At 46.5% G+C, this 19,763-nt stretch overlaps 1 protein-coding gene across 1 annotated transcript in view; it reads right to left on the reverse strand.

The window, feature by feature from the left end:
- Window positions 1-19,763, reverse strand: part of JARID2 (jumonji and AT-rich interaction domain containing 2) — a 225,841-nt gene that overhangs the window by 4,668 nt on the left and 201,410 nt on the right. The window contains exons 9-16 of the mRNA XM_084279710.1: window positions 16,500-16,592; window positions 15,948-16,066; window positions 15,714-15,784; window positions 14,752-14,866; window positions 10,389-10,494; window positions 9,394-9,576; window positions 2,708-2,838; window positions 421-604 (exon numbers count right to left, since the gene is read on the reverse strand). Of these exons, the coding sequence (XP_084135836.1) occupies window positions 421-604; window positions 2,708-2,838; window positions 9,394-9,576; window positions 10,389-10,494; window positions 14,752-14,866; window positions 15,714-15,784; window positions 15,948-16,066; window positions 16,500-16,592 (1,002 nt within the window). The remainder of the gene's footprint in view (window positions 1-420; window positions 605-2,707; window positions 2,839-9,393; window positions 9,577-10,388; window positions 10,495-14,751; window positions 14,867-15,713; window positions 15,785-15,947; window positions 16,067-16,499; window positions 16,593-19,763) is intronic.

The following is a 19,763-nucleotide window of genomic DNA, read 5'->3' on the forward strand; positions in this document are numbered from 1 at the left end:
CGCGACTGGGCCTGCAGCGAAACTTGGGGAGCAGACAGGACCGTAGCTGTGTGCCCTAGACTTCGGGCGTACATCTGAGTTGCTAGCTCACCCAAGAGCTGTTCTGCCATGAGTTACTACTGCTGGCAACCTGCAGGTATCTGTGTTACCCCTCCTAGAGCAGCGCAGCCACCCTGGTGGGCACCTGGGAGCAGCCCTGCAGCCAGTTCATCCTCTCTGCACAGGGGGAGGGAAGCGAGCTGACACCAGCGGTTGTCTTCTGTCACCGCTGCCTAAGGCAGCGAGTGTTCCCACACCACCAGCCCTGCCCCTGTGCGCGTGAGGGGATGCTGCCCTCCGGGGCTGTCTCGCAAATGCTTCTAGTCGGTTCAAGTGGGCCAGGGAGGGCAGTGCCCCAGCAGAGCCGGGGGTGCTACTCACCATGGAGAGATAGCACAGGTGCTGGCAGATCTGACACCTCCTCTCCGACGTTTCTAACTGCAACCACTTTCGAGGCTTTTTCTTTCCATCCATCCCCGTGCTGCTGCTGTCGTGGCTGCCGTAGCGCGCCGAAGAGTGGAGCCCAGCCTCGTACAGCTGCCGCCGCTGCCTCAGCTCCGTGTCCCTGCGAACGTTTTAAGCAGTTAGACCCCAGCATCGCCTCACAGCGCCACAAAGCCACGTACACATCACCCGCTTGCCACGATCGTCACCGAAACCTCAGCTGCACACAGCAAAGCCCTGAGTGGAGTTGTTGGAGGTTGGTGCCGTTCCCTACGCATGGTGAGACAGCCAGCACCACCGAAACGCTGCCTGACTGCAGAAGCTAGCTCTGGATTTTAACAGCGACCACTGTATCAAGCCAGTGGTTCTCAAACTGCTCCACAGAGAACTGGGGACTGCCGAGTGCTTCCTGGAGGTCGATGGGTGCTCGGGGCTGTGTGGAGTCGGGAGATGTGGCTAACAGGACTGTCATTCCTGAAGTTGCCAAAAGCCACCTTGAGGAGGAGGAGCGGGTGCTGTCAGGAGTAACAGAGCCACCTTCACCAGGAGGCAGAGCCGAACCAAGGACCCGCTGCCACGAGGTGCTTCGGGCCGGGAAGGGGGAGCAGGGCAAGTGACTGTGCCAAAGGACGAAGATCGCGCTGCACACCCAGGGAAAAAGGAGGAGATGTCAATTAAGAGTAAAGACTGAGCCCTCCAGCCGCCCTTCACCCACAGCATCTGCAAGGGGGACAATACTCCCTATGCTGAACTACACAGCATCAGGAGAGCAGGTCAGGTTGAAGCCGAGTGGAAGGCAGCAAGTGTGGAGCGAGCTGAGCGGATGGAATGGGAGGATAAAAAAGCTCCAACCAGGCACAGCTGAAGATGGGTGGAGAGCCAAGCTAAGCAAATGGCATGGGCAAACTGAGCAACCAAGGCAGGTAAGGAGAGGAGGCAGCAAAAGACACAGAACAAACAAGCAAAACAAAACAAAAGAGGGAAAAAAAAAGGTACAGTGCTCCACTTTGGTGGTTTGGGGTGTTTTTCAGGTTGTGTCGTTTGGGATTTTGTTTTACATAAGCAGGCACAGGAAGGACCGATATCCTCCAGAGAATTCCAACCTAAGCGTAAGAACAAGTTTGAGAACCACTCTGATAGAGGTCGATGTGGAGGTCTAACAGCAAGCACCAACATTCCTGTTTCACCTTTTGCACTTGTGGACTTTTCCTCTTCAAGGGAAAAAAAAAAAAAGAAGAAAAAAGAAAAAAGGCAAAAAAAAAAAAAAGCCCTTGGAAGTGATTTATTCTCACAGGGGAGCCAGCTGCAGGTAAAGCAGTCAGTGCACCTCTTTGTATTTCTTTCTCAACACTAAAACAACACATGGGCTGTTTTCCCCTTCAATATGTCACTGGGAATTTTCCAAATGAACATGCTAGTTAGTTAAATACAGTTTGTAGATTCCATTCATCAAAACTTTCTTGACATCTCGAGTACCAGTTGTCACAAACTTGAAAGATAGGTAGCAACTACATGGTAGGGAACAAAAGAGAAGATCATTACACAGGAAGCCAGGCAACATTATATTTTCTTTTTTTACCTATCTTACGAGAAACCTTAAACATTTTTCATTAATACTGGAGAGAAAAAGGAGTGTGAGGGTTGTTTTTTTTCTGTAAAACATTCAAACTCTGAAGCAGGATGCGTTAGCACCCACGCCTGAGCTGCTCGCTCACTCTGGTTTCAATCAAGACAGCTCTCTGTATACAGAGTACCTTCTACAGCTGTAGCATAAGGATCCTGGTGCTGACGACAAGGGTTCCTGGTGCTCAGCCCGTGGCAGCCACGGACTGACAGCAGCTGCCGATGCCAAGAGGCTGAAAAACTGAAGAAAGGTGTTTAACCGCCTGGCACCGCGGCGCTCACCTGACGCATCGGGAAGTCTTGACACTCAGCACCAAGAATCAGCAAAACCAAACCCCAGGGCAAACTGTAGTCTTAATTCTGTGGAGGTGCCCGAAGTAGGGAATTCTCAGAGTAAGACATCCTAACCACGGGCACGCTCACATATAGACACAGCCAAGGAAACTGCTTCTTCCACGTGTGGCTGTCTTCAAGTACGTTTGCTGGGCTTTTGCCGGGTTAAGTAGGTGCAAGACGTGTCTGAGATGGTTACTTACGTCATCCACCTCTGCAGTCTGTCAACGAAAACAAAACAGGTACAGCAGCCCCCCCAGTTCGTTACCTGAGCTCTCCAAGAAGTGATGATATCGTACTCAGAGTCGGTCCGTTTTCCTTCTTTGCTTCTGCTGTTGCAATCTGATAAAGCAACTTCTCCATTGAAAATGGTTTGGCTATACGTCGCCTCTTCATTTCCTGGGACAGAAATTGCCAAATTAGCTCTTAAGCAAGTTTAAAAACAGTTACCTAGAAGGAATTCCACATAGCCAAAAGCAGCCTTTTAACACAACTGAAAGGAGAAGCTTTCGATAGCCCAAACTGAAGAAAGCATTTCTGTCCCTAACTTAGACCCAGCACGTGGCTTCCCATGGAAATAATCGCCGACTGTAAGGGCTGGGTCCTTTCAGCGGGAAGCCGGGTGTCCCAGCGTGGCGCTGAACTGGGTCCTCCCGCTGAAAGGGCTGTGGAAGAAGATTTTCCACACGAGCTGTAGGTGAACTGATGAACCAAGCACTCAGTGACAGCCACCTGCTTTCCCTGCTGCCCGCTGCATCTCACCTCTTGTTCTCCTTCAGAGTCACCAATAGAGAGCAAACAGCAGCAACGCAGGACGGCGCGTGCGCTGAGAACCCGAACCGCGAGGCCACCTTTTCTTCACCGCTTCACTGTGACATTCACAGAGTCACAGAACGCGTTAGGTCAGAAGGGACCTTTAAAGGCCACCTACTCCAACCCCCTGCAGTAAGCAGATCATCAGATCACTCAGCCCCACCAAACCTGACCTTGAGTATCTCCAGAGATGGGGCCTCTACTACCTCTCTGGGCAGCCTGTTCCAGTGATCCACCACCTTCATATTGAAGAACTTGTTCCTAATATCCAACCCAAATCTCCCCTTTTCTAGTTTAAAACCATTACCCTCATCCTATTGCTACATGTCCTCATGAACAGTTCTTCCTCAGCTTTCCTACAGGCCCCTTTCATGTACTGACAGGCTACTATAAGGTCCTCTGGGAGCCTTCTCCAGGCTGAACAACCCCAACTCTCTCAGCCTAGATAGGGGAAGCCTGCATATAGAATCATAGAATCACCTGGGTTGGAAGAGACCCTTTGGATCATCAAGTCCAACCACAGCTTAATATAGAGAGAGTGAAGTGCAATGCAGGTAACTCCAGTGTCACCACATTTGAGGTATACCTTTTACAAATAAGAAAATTAAAACTTCGTCGGTGGAAAAGACACTGCCAAGAGAACGATGTCAATGAAAAGATGTTGAGGTGTCAAGAAAATAGGAAAACTGAAGTGAAGGCTGCCTGGGCATGGATTAGTGTGCACTTCACTGAAGAGAAGCAGCCAGCAAACACTTCACAATTCCCTTCCTAAAACTGTGGAGGCCAAGCAGGGTAACCCAACCACTTCAGCTCAGCAATACAACACTGGCACTCCCAGCCACCCGGTAAGACCTCATCTTCTGACCTGCCTGAAGCCCAGGGCTGACGGGATTTTCCATCTTTTAAAACATCAAAAAGACAACAACTAGCAGAACAGGCAGATGTCTGGGGACAGAGATAGGCAAAGGAGGGGGGCTCAGTTCTGCCTGTTACCGGTTCTTCCCTTTGGAAGCAACACCTGTCATTCCCATCACTACCAACCGACTGGCTTTGGTGGCTTAAACCCTTTCAAAAACTCCTACATAGGCAAATTTCCCAATGCACTGTGCAGCTGGGAACCTCTAGAGCTTCCCAAGTATCAAAGAGGTATGTTTTGGTTTATACAGAGTCAGAGCTTTCAAATGACACCAGCACTGGGGCATAATGTGAAGGTGGATTTTGGTTAAGAGTTAAACCCACCAAATACCTACTCAGCACAAACAAAACCAAAAATTTGTCTTTAATTTCTTCCTGCCCTATTTCATCACCCTAATTACATGTTGTTGGCATTTCTGTTGTCACAACCACTATATCTTAGAAAATTCCTGATTTTTAATGGCACCCATTGATGTGATAACTAATTATCTATCTGTCATCTATCTACCTCTCTCTATCTATCAATCATCAAATGGGTTAGTAACCTTTGCTGACCAAACAACTTTCAAGAGGGTCAGAGGCAAGAAAGGTGTTCTCTGGCAGGTTCTGCTGGAGCCTGCCTGGACATTTTAGGAGCGGAACAGGAAGTGCTGTGGGACGTTGGGTTTGCTTTGCACATTGTCCGAGCCACTCCAAGCCTGATCTAAAGCCCACAGAGACATCGGGCACGGACGAGATCAATGGCCAAGGTGGGTGACTACAGAAAGAAGGGGGGTGCGCTCCTGGGGGGCTGGCAGCTCAGGGACCTCCTGAGCCCAGGACGGGTCTGTGCGGCTTTCAGCACAACTCTCCGGATCCGGGTGTTTATCCTGGTCTCTGAGCCCATGTTTGCTTTTCTCTTCCCAACAGCGCTGAAATACACGGATAAGTGTTTTAAAACTGACCTTTGTTTGCCTTTGACCTGCTGCCTAATCGCTTCTTGTAATGACAGGCTCTTCAGTGTTCTGAGAGACACAAGCATCCACATTATAATTACCGTCACCCTGCCACTTGTGACACAATCCTTCTGTCGTACGCGTGTCTCGGTCATTGGTCTTCCAGGCTGAGCACCCCTCTTACATTTAACACAGAGGCTAATTCATGCCAACCTCTGCTGTGCTTTCCTCCATATTGCTTTTGCAGTCAGGGAATCGGTATTCCACAGGGAACTCAAGCTACAGCCATACCAAGAGCCTACCCAGCACCACGGAAAGTTTTCTGCTTTGTTCTCTGTTCTCCACTTCCAAGCCCCAACATTCATGATTATTTTAAGCCTCTCCAGAGCTCTTGGCTGGCAGCTCCACACAAATCCAACGGCCAGTTTTCCCAGCAGCAAGGGCTCGTTCAGAGCCCATCCTTGTGTCTGTCAAATGAGGACTGTATTTTTACTGCCGAGTCATCTAAAATGTATTAACCCCTCATCTCTCTGACAATGAAATCTTTCTGTAACACCTCGTAGCTTTAATTTTTGCTCTTATAACCATTACTTTCCTCAGCATAAAGGATTAGTTTTGCTATTCGTTCCCCTTGTAGGCTATTTACAGATATGTTGAACTGTACTGGTCTTGGTACAAGTTCCTGAGAAACGCAGAAAGAGACCTCCCTCCGTGATAAAAACTGACCGTTTGTTCCCACGCTCTGCTTCTCCTTCAATCAGTTATGGTTTTGGTGCCCCATCACTCCCCCTCATCCCTCAGCAGATTAATTTCTTTAAGAGCCTTTGGCTGAGGAACCTCATGAAAAGTCTTCCAGAAACGCTCACAGACTGTGTCAACAGGAACACTGGCCATACGACCTTCCAAAAGTTTTGAGGCCCAGGGCCATGACCTCACTGCAAAAGCCATGTTGATTGCCCAAGTCTTACTCTTTCCTACATTCCTTTTTAATTTCGGCCTTTAGCAAGATGTTCTTCAGAAACTTCTTTCTGGTCTGCGTATGTATTCCCCTGCCTCTTGCTAGACCCGTGGGTTTATTGGCATTTTCAGCTTCTGGACACAAATGGGATTTTTTTGGGCTCATTTCAAACAGACTCCCTTCTCCCAGTGTTCAGCCAGGCCAAGTCTAAGGGGGAGCTTTGCCCTCTGAAATTCTTTTGCTAGGCAATGTGCATGTGTTGTGAGCCTCTGACACGGCATCTTTAAACGCTTCCCATGCCACATGCAAGCACAGAACCCTTTCTTCTGCATTCTCAATTTAACAAGCTTCCTTGGTGAGGCTGCCTTTTGAAATGAAACACCACAGTAGTGGGCATTTTGCGTTTTACTGCTCTTTCAAGGCTCTTAATCTCTGCTCACCATCGCAGCGCGGCTATTTGATAGCCATGTTCTGAACTGGGCAACACCCTGGCTGAGACGACGGTTTCTTCTCCTGTGGATTTCCCCATTAGCTGCTCCCTGAAGCCATTTCAGCTCTGGCACTGCACTCCAACACAGTCACTATTCCTAGGCAAGGGGGAGGACACCAGCATTTCCCGTTACCATCGTATGTCCTGTCCTCACCACTTCTCTGTCTCCTGTGGTAGGACACAGGCTATGCCTACACACCTCCCAGGAGGGCACAGCGGGAAGCGCGACACAGCCGATGACCCAAACATCCACAGGACACCATGTGTAACGCCAGTGGCCTTACTTGGGAGCACACTAGCCTGGTCCTGTGGCCAGGTCACCACCCACATCTGAAGCACACCAGATGCACTTCTGGAGCACCTCTTCCCATCTGGTTTCAGCCGAAAGCAATGTGGTCAGCTCTGCCATAGGAACGGCGTGATGTTTTAAAGGCACATTCCCCACCCAGCTAAAGCTTGGGGGATACATATAAAGACCCTGCCAGCACCCTGGCTGGACAGTCTGGAGCACAGTGTCAATCCCATGCTTTTCCTATTTAGGGTGGGAAGATGCCGACATAGGGATGCTGTCACTGGTGACAGAGTTGAATGTGACTTATGTGGCTGTAAGCTCTCTTGTGCTTGCAGCAGTGCTGCTCCAGCTGGATGACTAGCTCCAGCTTCCCTGTGTACTACTTCCTCTTATATTACAGTACCAGCCAAGTCTCTTCTGTCCACCAAGTCTGTGGCAGGCCCTGCATTAAACCTAGACATTCCTTATTTCCCAACCTCTAGACCATAGCATGTTCAGCCAGCCCAACCTCTGGTTTTCTGCTTTCTAGGTGAGTTTTCACTGAGTTTGCCCGATGCCTTATTCGAGGGTCTAGAGTCATCCTTTGCCATTCCAAACACTAATTCTTCCACCAGGCTTGTAAACCTTCTCCTCATCCTTTGTTGGAAATTTCAAGGGCTGTAACAAGTAAAAGCCAGCAACCTACTTCCACGCACAGTTGAGGTGAAGCCTGCCTGTCCCTTTACACAAACTCTTGTATTCCAACAGGGATCCCAACTCCTTATAAACTGAAATCAACGCCAGTTCAGATGCAGAATTTCATTTTTCCATATATTAAAGGAGATTGAGCAGCCATTCAATACAGAAACAACATCATTTAGTAATATAAAGAGAGTCACTATATAAAAAAAAAATAATCAGGTCACAGTATCACAGAAGGGAAACAAAGTTAATGCATCAAACAGCTGAAAACCCTCAGTCGTGCTGTGGAGAGCAGACAGACAGGAGGACAGCTGTTTGTCAGAGAGCCCGTTAACAGTCGGAGAGGGGAATCTCACTCGTTACACACAACCTCTCACGACCTCTGAAAAGCACCGTCCCGGGGCCGGCCTTGGAAAACGGCAACATGCCTTGTCAAAGCGAAGGGAGCAAGGGAGAATTTCCAAAATGTAAGAGAGTTAAGAACACAGGATAGTTTGAGGACAGGAGAGGGTGGAAATAAAACCCAAACCAAACCCAAAGAACAATGCCATAGGTGTTTCCACAGGTAATTTGATATTAACACGTATCTGTGGTTCCTGTAAAGTTTGAGAGAGCTGTGACTTCAGTTCCAATCTCTGACTGGAATCTGCTGGCTTTTCAGTCAGCTTATATTTACCCAGTGCAAAGCTCTTGAAAATTAACCAAAAGAAACTGTTCTTCAGAATTTGAGGCACCAAGAAGAGCTTTTTTAATTGCTGCATAGTGATTTCTGTCTCTTACAGGAGTGGCGTTTTCACAATATCAAACAAGTGTTCAGCAGAGCAATAAATACAGCGTACGGAGTTAATGTCACTGTGTACCTTCAGACAGAACAGGTTAGCTCAGGATTCTCATTCCTCACCTACACACATGTACAATCCCCACCTTCCCCCCAAATAAATCTGTAATAAAATAACCTTTTATTTCAAACTAAGTTAATATACAGTTAGTATAACCAGGCTGGAAGAATTCCGTTAACCCTAAAGAACCAAAACCTAACTGTGGACATGTTACATTTGATTACTAACCACTTGGTTGAAGCTGTAAATGATAATTCACTAGTGGCTTAGCTATAAAACACTACCAAAATAGCATCTGTAACTGACAGTCCATTTCAGCAGGTTGGGAACACAATTGGCAACATATATTCTTTGTCCCAGAACAGAAAACTAGCCAAAATAGTGAGGATTGGGCAATTAACCCATCTGTTTCTGCAGACAACCTGCCTCCATTGTGTGAAAAGGGAAGGGGAAGGAAGTTTATTTACAGCTTAGTACCAGAGGGGCTGGTCAGTGAACCGAAGGAATTTCAAGTCATTTAAAATTGAAATTGCCCTGATCAACAGCTTTTCCTGAATGAAGGGGCAGAGCAAGACAAGCAGTGCAGCTGGGAGCATTAACCGGCTCTGCCTGTGGTAGGAGCTAACAAGCACAGTTATTCAGATATTTGCACCTGAGATTCTAATGGTTCTAGAAAACATCACTTTAAAAAAAGAAATTAGTAAGCATAATACAATATAGTGTCACCGGCTCTGAAGGGATTTTTGAAAAGCTTCCTTGCAAAGTGGTCTGCAGGCATAGTAACAATCTTCTGAATGTTTTTAATACACAGAAGTTTTTTAGCCATCAATTATTACCTCAGCTGCTTTTCTGAGAACACCAGACCGGCCTACGCCTTGCAGAACCGTTTCCTTTCTTTCATTAAACAGTCCACAAAGACGGACGCAGTTGCACTGGTCTCCCAGTACTACCAGTCCCGGAATGTCTGGTTTGCTGTGGTGTTATAGACGGCAGGGCTGCGAATCCATTTTACCTCCCTTTTCTCAACTTACCTTGGCTGTTTTAAAGCCCATGCTTGTCCACTGGGTGGTAGCAAAGTGCACTGTTTCAGAAACACTGTAGCCACAACACACTTTAGACACAAAGGATCCAGGAAAACAGACAACAAACTGCCCGCTCTGCTGTACAGTACGGTGCACCCTGATCCCCTCCTTACACAAGATTTCTGGGGAGATCTAGAAAGACAGGAAAGCAAAACAAACAGAAAAACAAATCAATCAGAACTTTGCCATCAGATGTCCTTCGTTGCCACGACGCTGCTACTCGCCCCGCTACAGCTCATCTCTGCTGGCGTTCTCTCTCTCCCTGCTTCTGCTCAGGGCTTGGAGGGCGAATTTCACAAGTGGCTATTTTGAACCCAGCAGTTTAAACTTTCACTTGCCAAACGACCTCAGACACAAACCCTCAGAGCAATGCTCCCTGCCACCACAGAAAGGAACGCCGGCCCTTTGGGTTTGCACCTAGATCTTTTCCAGGCAGGCCTGACATTGAATCCACCTTCCTACCCACACTTCCATTAGAGATGTACAGCGTGGGTAGCTGAGGGAGATGTTTTAGCTGGGGGCTCCCAGGTTTACACTTCAATGCACTAAATGGAAATTGTTATCCAGCGAATCAATGAGGGAGCCAAAAAGACTTTGAAATCCTTCGCTGTACTAGGCTTCTCATATCCATGCTGGCATCATAAAACGTCAGTCACGGCAGATTAATTCATTATGAAACACTCCCTTTGTGAGGTGAAAAGCATTACAGACAGCATTAGGAATGTGCATTTATTGCACTGGGTTTATTTCAGCATGTTATCACTTGAGCCTTTTTAGAAAAATGCCATATGGGTAAATTCCACAAGCAGAAAGCAGCCAGATTTTAGCAGCGGCCTCTGCATCACTGCAGTGTTAAGGCAAAACCAAAATAAATACCCAACTGCCCAGCCCTCTGATGAGCCTTGGGTTCTCAAATGGGAACACCTCTCCCGGTGCTAACCTACCATTACGTTACTTTCAAGCATTTCCAGCCCTGGAGTGCCATTGGCTTGCAGCAGGGTATGTACCACATCATCAAGTTTGTTCTCCTCCGCAGCAGGAATGCAATACCTGGTGTTTTGTCAGAGGGAAAAAGAAAGATTTACTGTGGAGTAAATAATGGTCCACAGCTACACAGTAACAGGCAATTCAGAGCAGGACATGGATTAAAAGAAAGAAATCAAACACGGGCTTTCTACGCCATTCTTTTCAGTAAAACACTGAGGAGTCACAGGAAGCTGTTTATTTAGACTCAGTCTGGCGGCGCTCGCTGGATGCCAAAGGACACAAACTCCCCAGAAGAGAAATGTGAAAACTCCAGAGCTCTGTCAAAGCAGAGGACAGAAATCGGCAACAGAATGATCATTTGGCAGCACCAAACCAGACAGTTAGGGCCAGAGGGTTGCATCTCATAAGAACCAATGTATGTTCTTGTACCTTTACCATAAGTGGCTGCATTTACTACCTGTGCCTCAACCAAAGAAATATTTTCATGTAAAAGTTTCCGGTTCGTAACAATCAAGAAACCACAAATCAACTTTACTCTTAAGTACACAAAATAACCTAAGACCTTCTGCCTTCCTTACTAAAGAAATTCCAAATCCCTCCTCCCCCTTGCAGTCTAAGAATGACCTGATTAAGAGCAGCCAAAGTAGCAAGAGAGACTTAAAACTCTGCTGGACGGCACATCCTCCTCTCCTTTAGAAGCCAAGGAAGCAGCTGTCTCCCTAGTGTTCACTGCCAGCAGTGCTCCCTATGCAGAAGTGACAAGAAGTGACGCAGGAGTCTCACGTCTCAGCTTCACACGTTCCCAGAACTGCTATTTTGCTGGATGCAGGGAGGTGATACCGTGGCAATTAGTCGCTACTCTTGCTTGCACCCTGCCAGAATGCTTTATGTCCACCCAGGAGATACCTGTTCCCAGCATCTGGTGGTTGCTGCCCGACGACTGCAAACCAAGCAGCCGCAGCTCGGTGGGAAACACAGCGCAAATCCTGGGATTCACAAACCTGCCTGAGCTGCTGCCATGCTGGGCTTTGTCTGCTTTATTTTGATTTGCTACGCACAGGCAAACAAAAAACAACTCCAGATTTACCATGACTTATTCCGTTCACTTTAAGCAATGAGACTTCAACCTGGAGCCCGTCTGTCCCCACACCAGACACACACACACACACACGTTTTTCCAAACTTGGCAAGAAGAGAGGAGAAAGAATCTGGAAAGATTTTCAGGAAAGGGTGCAGCTTCCTTGTCATCCATCCGGTCTCTCCACCGATTTCATAAAGCATTCTCCTGGCCTTACAGACCTTGTCAGGGTGTATTTGCTTCTAATATGCACCAATATTAACTTAGTATGTGTCACGCCGAGCTATCCCTCTTGATTAGTCTGTGGGAGGCTGCACTTCCTAGGATCTGAACATCTCGTTACCGCTCACTGCACTGATGATGCCTTTGATTTGCCTTTTTTGATCTTTGAGCCAAGCAGCAGAAGAGATGACACTGGCTCACACGGCTAACAGTAGCCACAAGAAGGGCTCTAATGAGCTGGCTGCCCAGGTGTGTACGTAGCCGGGCTCCTTACATACACACTGACGACGAATAGGACTTTGCTAAGAAATCCCATGGTTATAGAGGGGTTGAAGTGGAAGAACAGCATCATGAGAAGGATCAAGTCCCAGCAGCAATTTTAAATCTTAAATGCATGCCGTGTACCAAACACTTTGCAGTACCTGCACTGCTGACAGTAACAGCTGCAGCACGGCTGCACACGTGTAGAGTATTGCTCGAGTCACACTGTAACAATGGACTTCAAATGGTGGTGATGAAAATGTTTTAAATTCAAATTCAGAACTCAGCAGAGCCAGCTCTTTCCTTTTCAAACCAGGAAACGCAGCAGAAACAGCTGCAAGATTCAAGCAGCCCGTCCCTGACAGGATGGGCTCAGGAAAAAGTACGGGCAGGAAGGATGTGTGAAGAGGAGAGGCAGCAGAGATGACTCCTGGCAGGACTGAGGCACATGCTGCAATTTCACTCACAATTTTTCATGTACCTATAAAGATGGGAAGTGAGCAGCCAGCACGGACTTCGGAGTGTCTTGGGCAGCACAAGATTTTCTGCTTTTAATGGGCACTGAGGATTCTTCCTGAATAAAAAGTTTAGGTCACCGACCTCTGCCCTGCATGAAAATTGAGTTCTCCTGTGCTCCCTCTTCAGGAGGTAAATCTGAGAGATTAGACAGTGACCTAGCAACCTGCAGGTAAATGAAGCACCACTGGTTTTAGCATCGCAGGGATCTGCCCTTGGAAGAGAAGAATTCTGGATGCTGGGTGGACTTGGCAAGCCAGAGCAGAGCTTTGGCGCCCAGTCAGCTGCTTCGTTATCGCTGAAACAGCCACTGTACTTGATGCTGTCGGGGCTACTCCAGATATTACACCAGACCTAGAGTTATTAAATTCATCTTTTCCTCAATAAAGTTCAGTACTTTATTGCAATATTAAAAAATTGTAATGAGCTAATAATGCATCATAGCCCGAAACCAGCCTGGCAGCTTCGCCGAAGAACAGCTTTTACAGACAAAGGAGTTTCACTTCTTCCTTCCTAGGAGTTATTCCTGCTTACTAGCTGTGTTTCTTCAAGGCAACCATCATGAGCGTATCTGAAGCTATGTACTTAGACGTATAATAAGCCCATCAAGAAAAAGTAAATGCCTTCTTTGGTCTTATTCTTCTTGGCTTGGAAAAAACAAAAAAAAGAGAAGCCTTTCCTAAAACTCTGGCTGGCTGCATTCAAGCCTGTTCAGTCCCAAAAGGCCTATGTTTTGACATGCATAGTAAGAAGAGTGGCCTCACAACTTAATTATGGCATTCCTGAATGTCTTCTGTTTGGAATTTACTGTCATTTAAGACTAGATGAATGTCACAGAGAGAAAGACTCACCTAAGATTGAAGACAATGTACCTTGCTTGGCAATTTGTTCTGATAGTATATTATTATGAACGATTAGATTCACAGAAGAGGGGGAAGAGGCATGAACTGCCCATGACACAACGTGACAGAAAGCTCCTAGGTCTGCAGCGCAACTCAGCGTTTAACTTTACCCCTTGGTACGATCACTCACATTTCACAAGCTTGTAATATTTAGAGAGAGAAGCTCCTGCTCTAATGGTTTCCTCCAGGATTTCAAACCCTTTTTTCCAGGCCACGAGCATTTCAAGTGACAGCTGGGTCAGCCCTGCTGACATCAGCACCAGCTGAGAAATGCAGGAGGTAAAGGTAAGGACTGAAGTACACACTGCCACTGCCACCACGGGGATTCCTGGATGCATTGGGGAGTCCTGCAGGCTGCCTCCTATCACTTCACACAAGGAGCAAAATGCTTCCTTAGCTCATGGTCAAAAGGGGAAGTGCTGAAAGTGAACCAGCTTCTCACCTGGGGAGGCAGGGGTAGGCACCATTTAAGCAACTTTTCATGTCTATTTATTGCATTTTCTCTGATCAAGAAACAGTTATATTGCTTATCATTCGTTGCTCCCACCAATGATCCTCCTAGGCAGGAAGACCAACGCCAGCAGCACCTGCTTCCTCTAATCCCTCCTTCAGCTGCTGTACTTCTTACTTCCACTGCAGTGTAACTCATCGTCTGTAGTGCTACGTGTTCACTGGATTCAGGAAGGATTCACCATGTTCCAAACCATTAGTAAGCTGAGTGTTTAAGTACATTTGCATGAAGTGTCTCCAAAATACAGAATGTAGCTAACAGCTCGCCGGTGATGGCCACCCAGAGACACTAGAATGATGTGTGTAATCATACTAAATATGATTAGCATACAACTAATGAGAAAAAATTATTTTGAGAGAAAATACCAGGGACCTGGCACATAGAGAGTTCCAGATATTTTGTGTAAAGTAAGAAAGCAGTGCCTATTTAGTCAGAGCACGGAGTCAATCGTTTTACAAGTGACAATACCGAGCTAGCCTGACACGTGTGTGTCTGCCAGCCTAAGGAAAGCCTACCTTGACGAGCTGTCATTTAGCTTCCATGTCATGAAAGCTTCCCACAGATTAAACCCTATGCCAAGCAGGAACAGTTCATTGCTAAATATCTCGGAATACAACACAGAAGATGAAGTGGAAGACTTCATCCAGGGAAGGGTGTTTCATCACTGGAGTTTATACTACGTTTTCCCCTTAAGTCTGTAATCACACACACTGAGCCTTCTAGGAGAGGCTCATTCATGCAGAAGGTGCTACACACCAGCTGCTGTCAGCACCAGACTACAGGCAGCCACGGAGGAGAAGGTGAACCAAACAAAACGCGGGAATACCCACCAAATGCAATCAGCACCAGTGTGTAAGTAGTCAATGTATGGAAGGTGATTTTGGTCTCGAGACCAGCATGAGGTAGAAAAGACCATGCCAATATTTAGCCAAGGAATTGTCACTCCTAAAAACAAAGAGATTGAAAATGAGTTTGAAGTAACTGCAATTCTAATTAAAAGACAGTTCCAGAGGACATTGCAGTTGGGGATCTTGTTCTACCCACAAGCTGACCCTTCCTACCAGAGTAATTCACAGAGAGTAATTTAACAAATTCAGCATTTTCCACTAACAAAATATCTACCAGCCCATTACAGTGCCCTTGAAGATGCTTGTTTTCTAACAGCTGCAAATTTTTTTTGTTTTTAGAATTTACAAATGCCCCTAACTCAAGCTCAGTGAGCCACTGATCAGAGGAGGTTACTTCACTCTGTACATGCAACTTGTAAACAGGCATCCTGTTTCCTGACTGGTTTGTTCAGGCTCAACACCTGCACGGGACACTGAATTATGCGTTCAGCTCACGTTTCCAGCAGTAAATTGCGATGGCACATATGCAGGTGGAGCACTCACAGAATCACAAGGTCAAGTCCAACCATACCTGTCCTCTATCTGTGAAAAATCATTTAGAAAACTCATGTGCTGCTCTGTCCAGCACTCCAGACTAGGAAGTTGCACAGCTCTGTCCATCTCCCTAACACAAAGCAGGAACGCTGCTGTGCTGGCAATACCAGAAAGGGACCCTGCAAGCACAGCTGGTTCCTCCCAGGTACATGGGCTCAACTAATCATTAGTTCTTTATCTGCACACCCGCCTTCATTCCTTTAAATGCCACCTGCTACATACAACTGCGTGTCTACTTGGTCAGCTGGTGAACAGAAGGGCCCAAAAGAGGGAGAAGACTTTGTTAATTACACCACCATGCACAGAGGACACTTACACCTGCTGGAAACGTAGAAACGAGACTTGCTTACCAGGCACAGCACCAAGATGTCGCAGGATGGATCCTGTATTATTAGGAAGGACTGTGAGGTTCCACCCATGCCTGTTCGAGGGGTGACAAAGGGGCAGACACACGTCAGTGTACATTCCTGGCACCAACATCCCCAGTGCCAAGCTGCCCTGCCAGCCTCACACTCCCACCTCCCCTCAGCACAATGGGGCAGCTGGCACCAGGCGACAGAGCGGGCTGGATCTGGTGATCTTACCTTGAAAAAGGTTCAGATTTTCCCACGGGAAAGCCGCTCCCGTGGGTGTTGGTATCCACTTTTCCACAATGCACTGCTACGTGGCAATCTTTCTGTTCCACTACCCGCCAGTATTCTTGCTGTAGGAAGAGAAAGCAGTAATGCATTTTTAATTCACTGAACAAGGCACCTCTCTCATTGAAATACAAATCCCAGAAATTTAGAGGGCTTTCATGACCTCAACATAATTTAACATAAAACACTGCTTGAAAATAAGAATATAAATACTTAAAAGCAACAATGATTTGAGAAGACAGATCTTCTTGGCTCCTGTCCTTTAGCACATGACAGATTAAGACTTCTTTCTCTCCTTCATTTCATCAACACCTTTACTAAAAGCATCAGAAAATTTTAAAGGGCAGAATCAGTACCATGTCTATCCAACCATTTACTTTTCTCCCACGCCAACCAGCCTTAAATTGCTTATGGCAATACCTGAAGGCCAACTATACTGAGCCCTCACACTCAATCCCCTGAAATACAAGCTTTTATCACCCCTTGTGTTGGCCTCACCTCCACTTCAGTTACTGTAGGCTCCTTGGTGAAGCACATGTTCATGATGTTTCTTGCTGTTCGGTAGAAGGTTGTTAAAGAAACAGACCTACCCTGTGGAAAAAGAAAATAAGATTCAAAGTGAAAATAAAAAAATGTGCCTCTGTTCCCCCAGGCCTCATTCTTTTCCTTACATGATCAAGCCCAGATCACAGTAGGGGAAAAAGACAGCAATATCTCCAGAATACATGTGGGTATAAAGCAAATTTCTTATCTGAGGGAATATGCCTCAAAAGAAAAAGAAATTTCACCACATTGAATCACCAACTCAAACATCTAGAAGGCCAAGTGAATGTTTCCAGAAGGCCATGTACACTTTGTCCAGCACAATGCTCTGTGTCTGATGAACACGGAAGACTTACAGGGCCCAGCTTCCTATGACAGGCAGGAAACCCTACCTGCATTTTACAGTCACTTTGAAAACAGGTGAAACAAGTGAAAAACACCTTAGGAAATTCACAGAAACATTCAGCATCAAACTAGTATTGTATTCGATGGAAGAGGGTCACAAAAATTAAGGTTTACCAAGATTACCATAATCACACCTGCTTACAAAAACTAGTTATGCTCAATTCAGTAAAAGCAGTCCAAGAGCAAGGAACCAGGACCTGTTATTACACAGCTGAGAAGAGAAAAACACAGTAGAATTGCCAAATGAGTGTGCTCTTTCTTGGAACTGCTGCAGGAGGTGTACAAGAAGAGGACCTGATGTGGTTTTCTGCTTGAGTTATACCTAAGTTTCTGTATATCTTCTTTCAGACATACCAGATGTTCTGGGAAGCATCCTCTGAAGGCCTTGAAGGCATGAGCATGAGATCCTGCTTGCTCCTTTTAGCCCGGAAAGGAGCAAGTGGGATGACCAGACAGGAACATTCCTACCTTGTACTCCGTTCCAGGGCGGAAGCACCCTGAGAAGCTGTGAGCCACAAGAGGTGGCAGGCACCACACTAGCTGCAGTGGCCATACCGGGTTGTGGGCACCACTGCAAACATGAAGTCAAAAATATCTTTGCCCCCCCCCACCAGATCTATCGCTCCTTCCTCAGACATCCTATCCACTGGTTGCCCATCTGAGCAACCACAGACTTTAAAACTCCAGGTGAATTAACGTTTTATTCCTCGGACTGTTACCTCTCTTGTTTTTCAATTATGAAACAGATATGCCAACCACCTCAGTCTTTTCTTGTGTTTGATTTAAGAACTATGCCCGAGAGTAAACTAGAAACAACTACACAAGCAGCTTTCCCCCCAGAGGCCCAGTCTATCACTTTGCCATGCTCCTGTGGTTGTAAGGCTGTCACTTTTTTAATTGAAGGCAGCATAATTAGCTGTAACAAAAAAGTTTGTGAAATGCCCAGGGCCTGGGGCCCTCCGATTCCCATAAACTTCAGAGCTGGATGCTCTGCAATGCAATAAGCAATTTCCTTCATCTTTTAATGCCCTCGTGAATCATTTATTGAGGGAGCCTTTTACAACAAAGCCTCTCGTAAAAGGCAGGGCCCGCACCAAGGGTCGTTACGCCTCAGCGTAGGCCTCGCTGCTCACAAACCAACACACGCTCTCTGCAGCGGCTTCCTCCTGCCAGTTACCCGCCTCTTCCTCTCGTCTTACCCTGAAAAATAAGGGCTTATCTTCCACAATTAACCAGGTCTCTTCATAGATGCACAACAAGCAGAAAAAAAGGAAGTGGAGAAGTGGAAAACCAGGATCATTTAGCCCTTTACAGCTGTATATAGCCATTTCTTCCTCTCTGGCAAGAATCAGGTATCTTTTAGGTCTCCCCTCCTGAGAAGGGGGGGTTTTGTTGCCTGTTTATGCTGTTTGGTTGGCCTCAGGGGGTTTTTTAATCTCAGGGATCTCATAAAATTTTCTAATGCCAACTCAGAAAATAATTTAAAATGCTGTAACAGAGCATTTTAAGCAGAATACAAAAATCAATTGCTGAAGAGAAAAAATACCCCTTTCAACGCCCTCAAAGAATATTTCAACAGTTCAACAACTGTCCTGGGAGCTTCAAGCTGCTGAGGAGAGTCTCTGTTGCTGTGACAATACGACACAGGAAGGTTTAAAGAACAAAAATTCCTAGTTCCTCTCCTGATTCTTCTCCGCGGCCTCTGCATCAGCTGTGAGAGCCAATCCACAGCATCACCACCAGCACCAAGCCTGGAGGCAAGGCACAAGAGAAGGACAGCACAACACTACAAATGCTAAAGACGCTAAAGCAACCGTAAATATATGATAGATGACAGAGATTTCACAACAGTCACAGGCGGGGAGGAGGGACCCCTGTTAAGCACAGTCCAAAAAAGCTGGGTGCCCAGCTGAAGATTGCTCAGCACAGGATGTCTGGGACAGTTGAGGGCAGACAAAAACTTGTGTTGGTGATGTTTTCTGCGTGTCCCTCTAAACAGTTTGCTAATTAGGCTTCAGTCTGTTCCGTATGGAAACAAATGCTGTTTTAAGTCAGCTCCAGTACAGATTTTTAAAATATTTTCAGAGCTAAAACTGGGAAAAAGAGTAGTGAAAATCTTGCAGCAGATCCTTCTTTGACGGCAGCAGTTTACTTCCCGTACTTACAAACGACGGCGCTTTATTAGTCGGGTAGAAAGCCATACATTTAGGAGTAAAGAAAGCGAGCCCAGCGGCCTGCAGCAGACACTTAAAAGCACAGCAGGTTTTACAGCCTGCAAAGGAGCAACACTGAAAATAATTTGGGAGCGCTGGCAGAAAGTCAGCCAAACACAAAAGAGATTTACTCCAACCTTGACATGCGATACAGCGGTAACTGCTCCTGGAAGAGGGGATGTCTCTTTCTAAAAACATGTTTCAGCTCAGGCATGTGCTGACTGCAGAAATTACTGTGCGAAACCCGAAAGGTATGGCCTCTTCGTGGTCTGAAGCATAGACTTTATGGCCTAAACTGGACTACTGCCATATGATTGAGATGTTCTTCTCCTGTCCTCAATCTACTGACCTGGGCATTTATCAAAGAGGTAGGCATGGGGGGTTTTTTGCTTGGTTTGGGGGGGGGGGCTTAAATTTTTAACTGGCGTTATCAATGTGCTTTAGAAAGGAACCATTACAATACCATCATCTGTGGAAACCTAACAAGAGGACATGTTCTGTTAAACAAATTTAAAGTTTTCCTAGAAACATGTTAATAGGTAAAGAAACGCTTCCACTCCACAGACACAGAAGGATGCCATCGTTCAAGAAAAACAGAGAA

Source organism: Gallinula chloropus (genome assembly GCF_964237585.1).
Source record: "Gallinula chloropus genome assembly, chromosome: 2".
NCBI lineage: Eukaryota > Metazoa > Chordata > Aves > Gruiformes > Rallidae > Gallinula > Gallinula chloropus.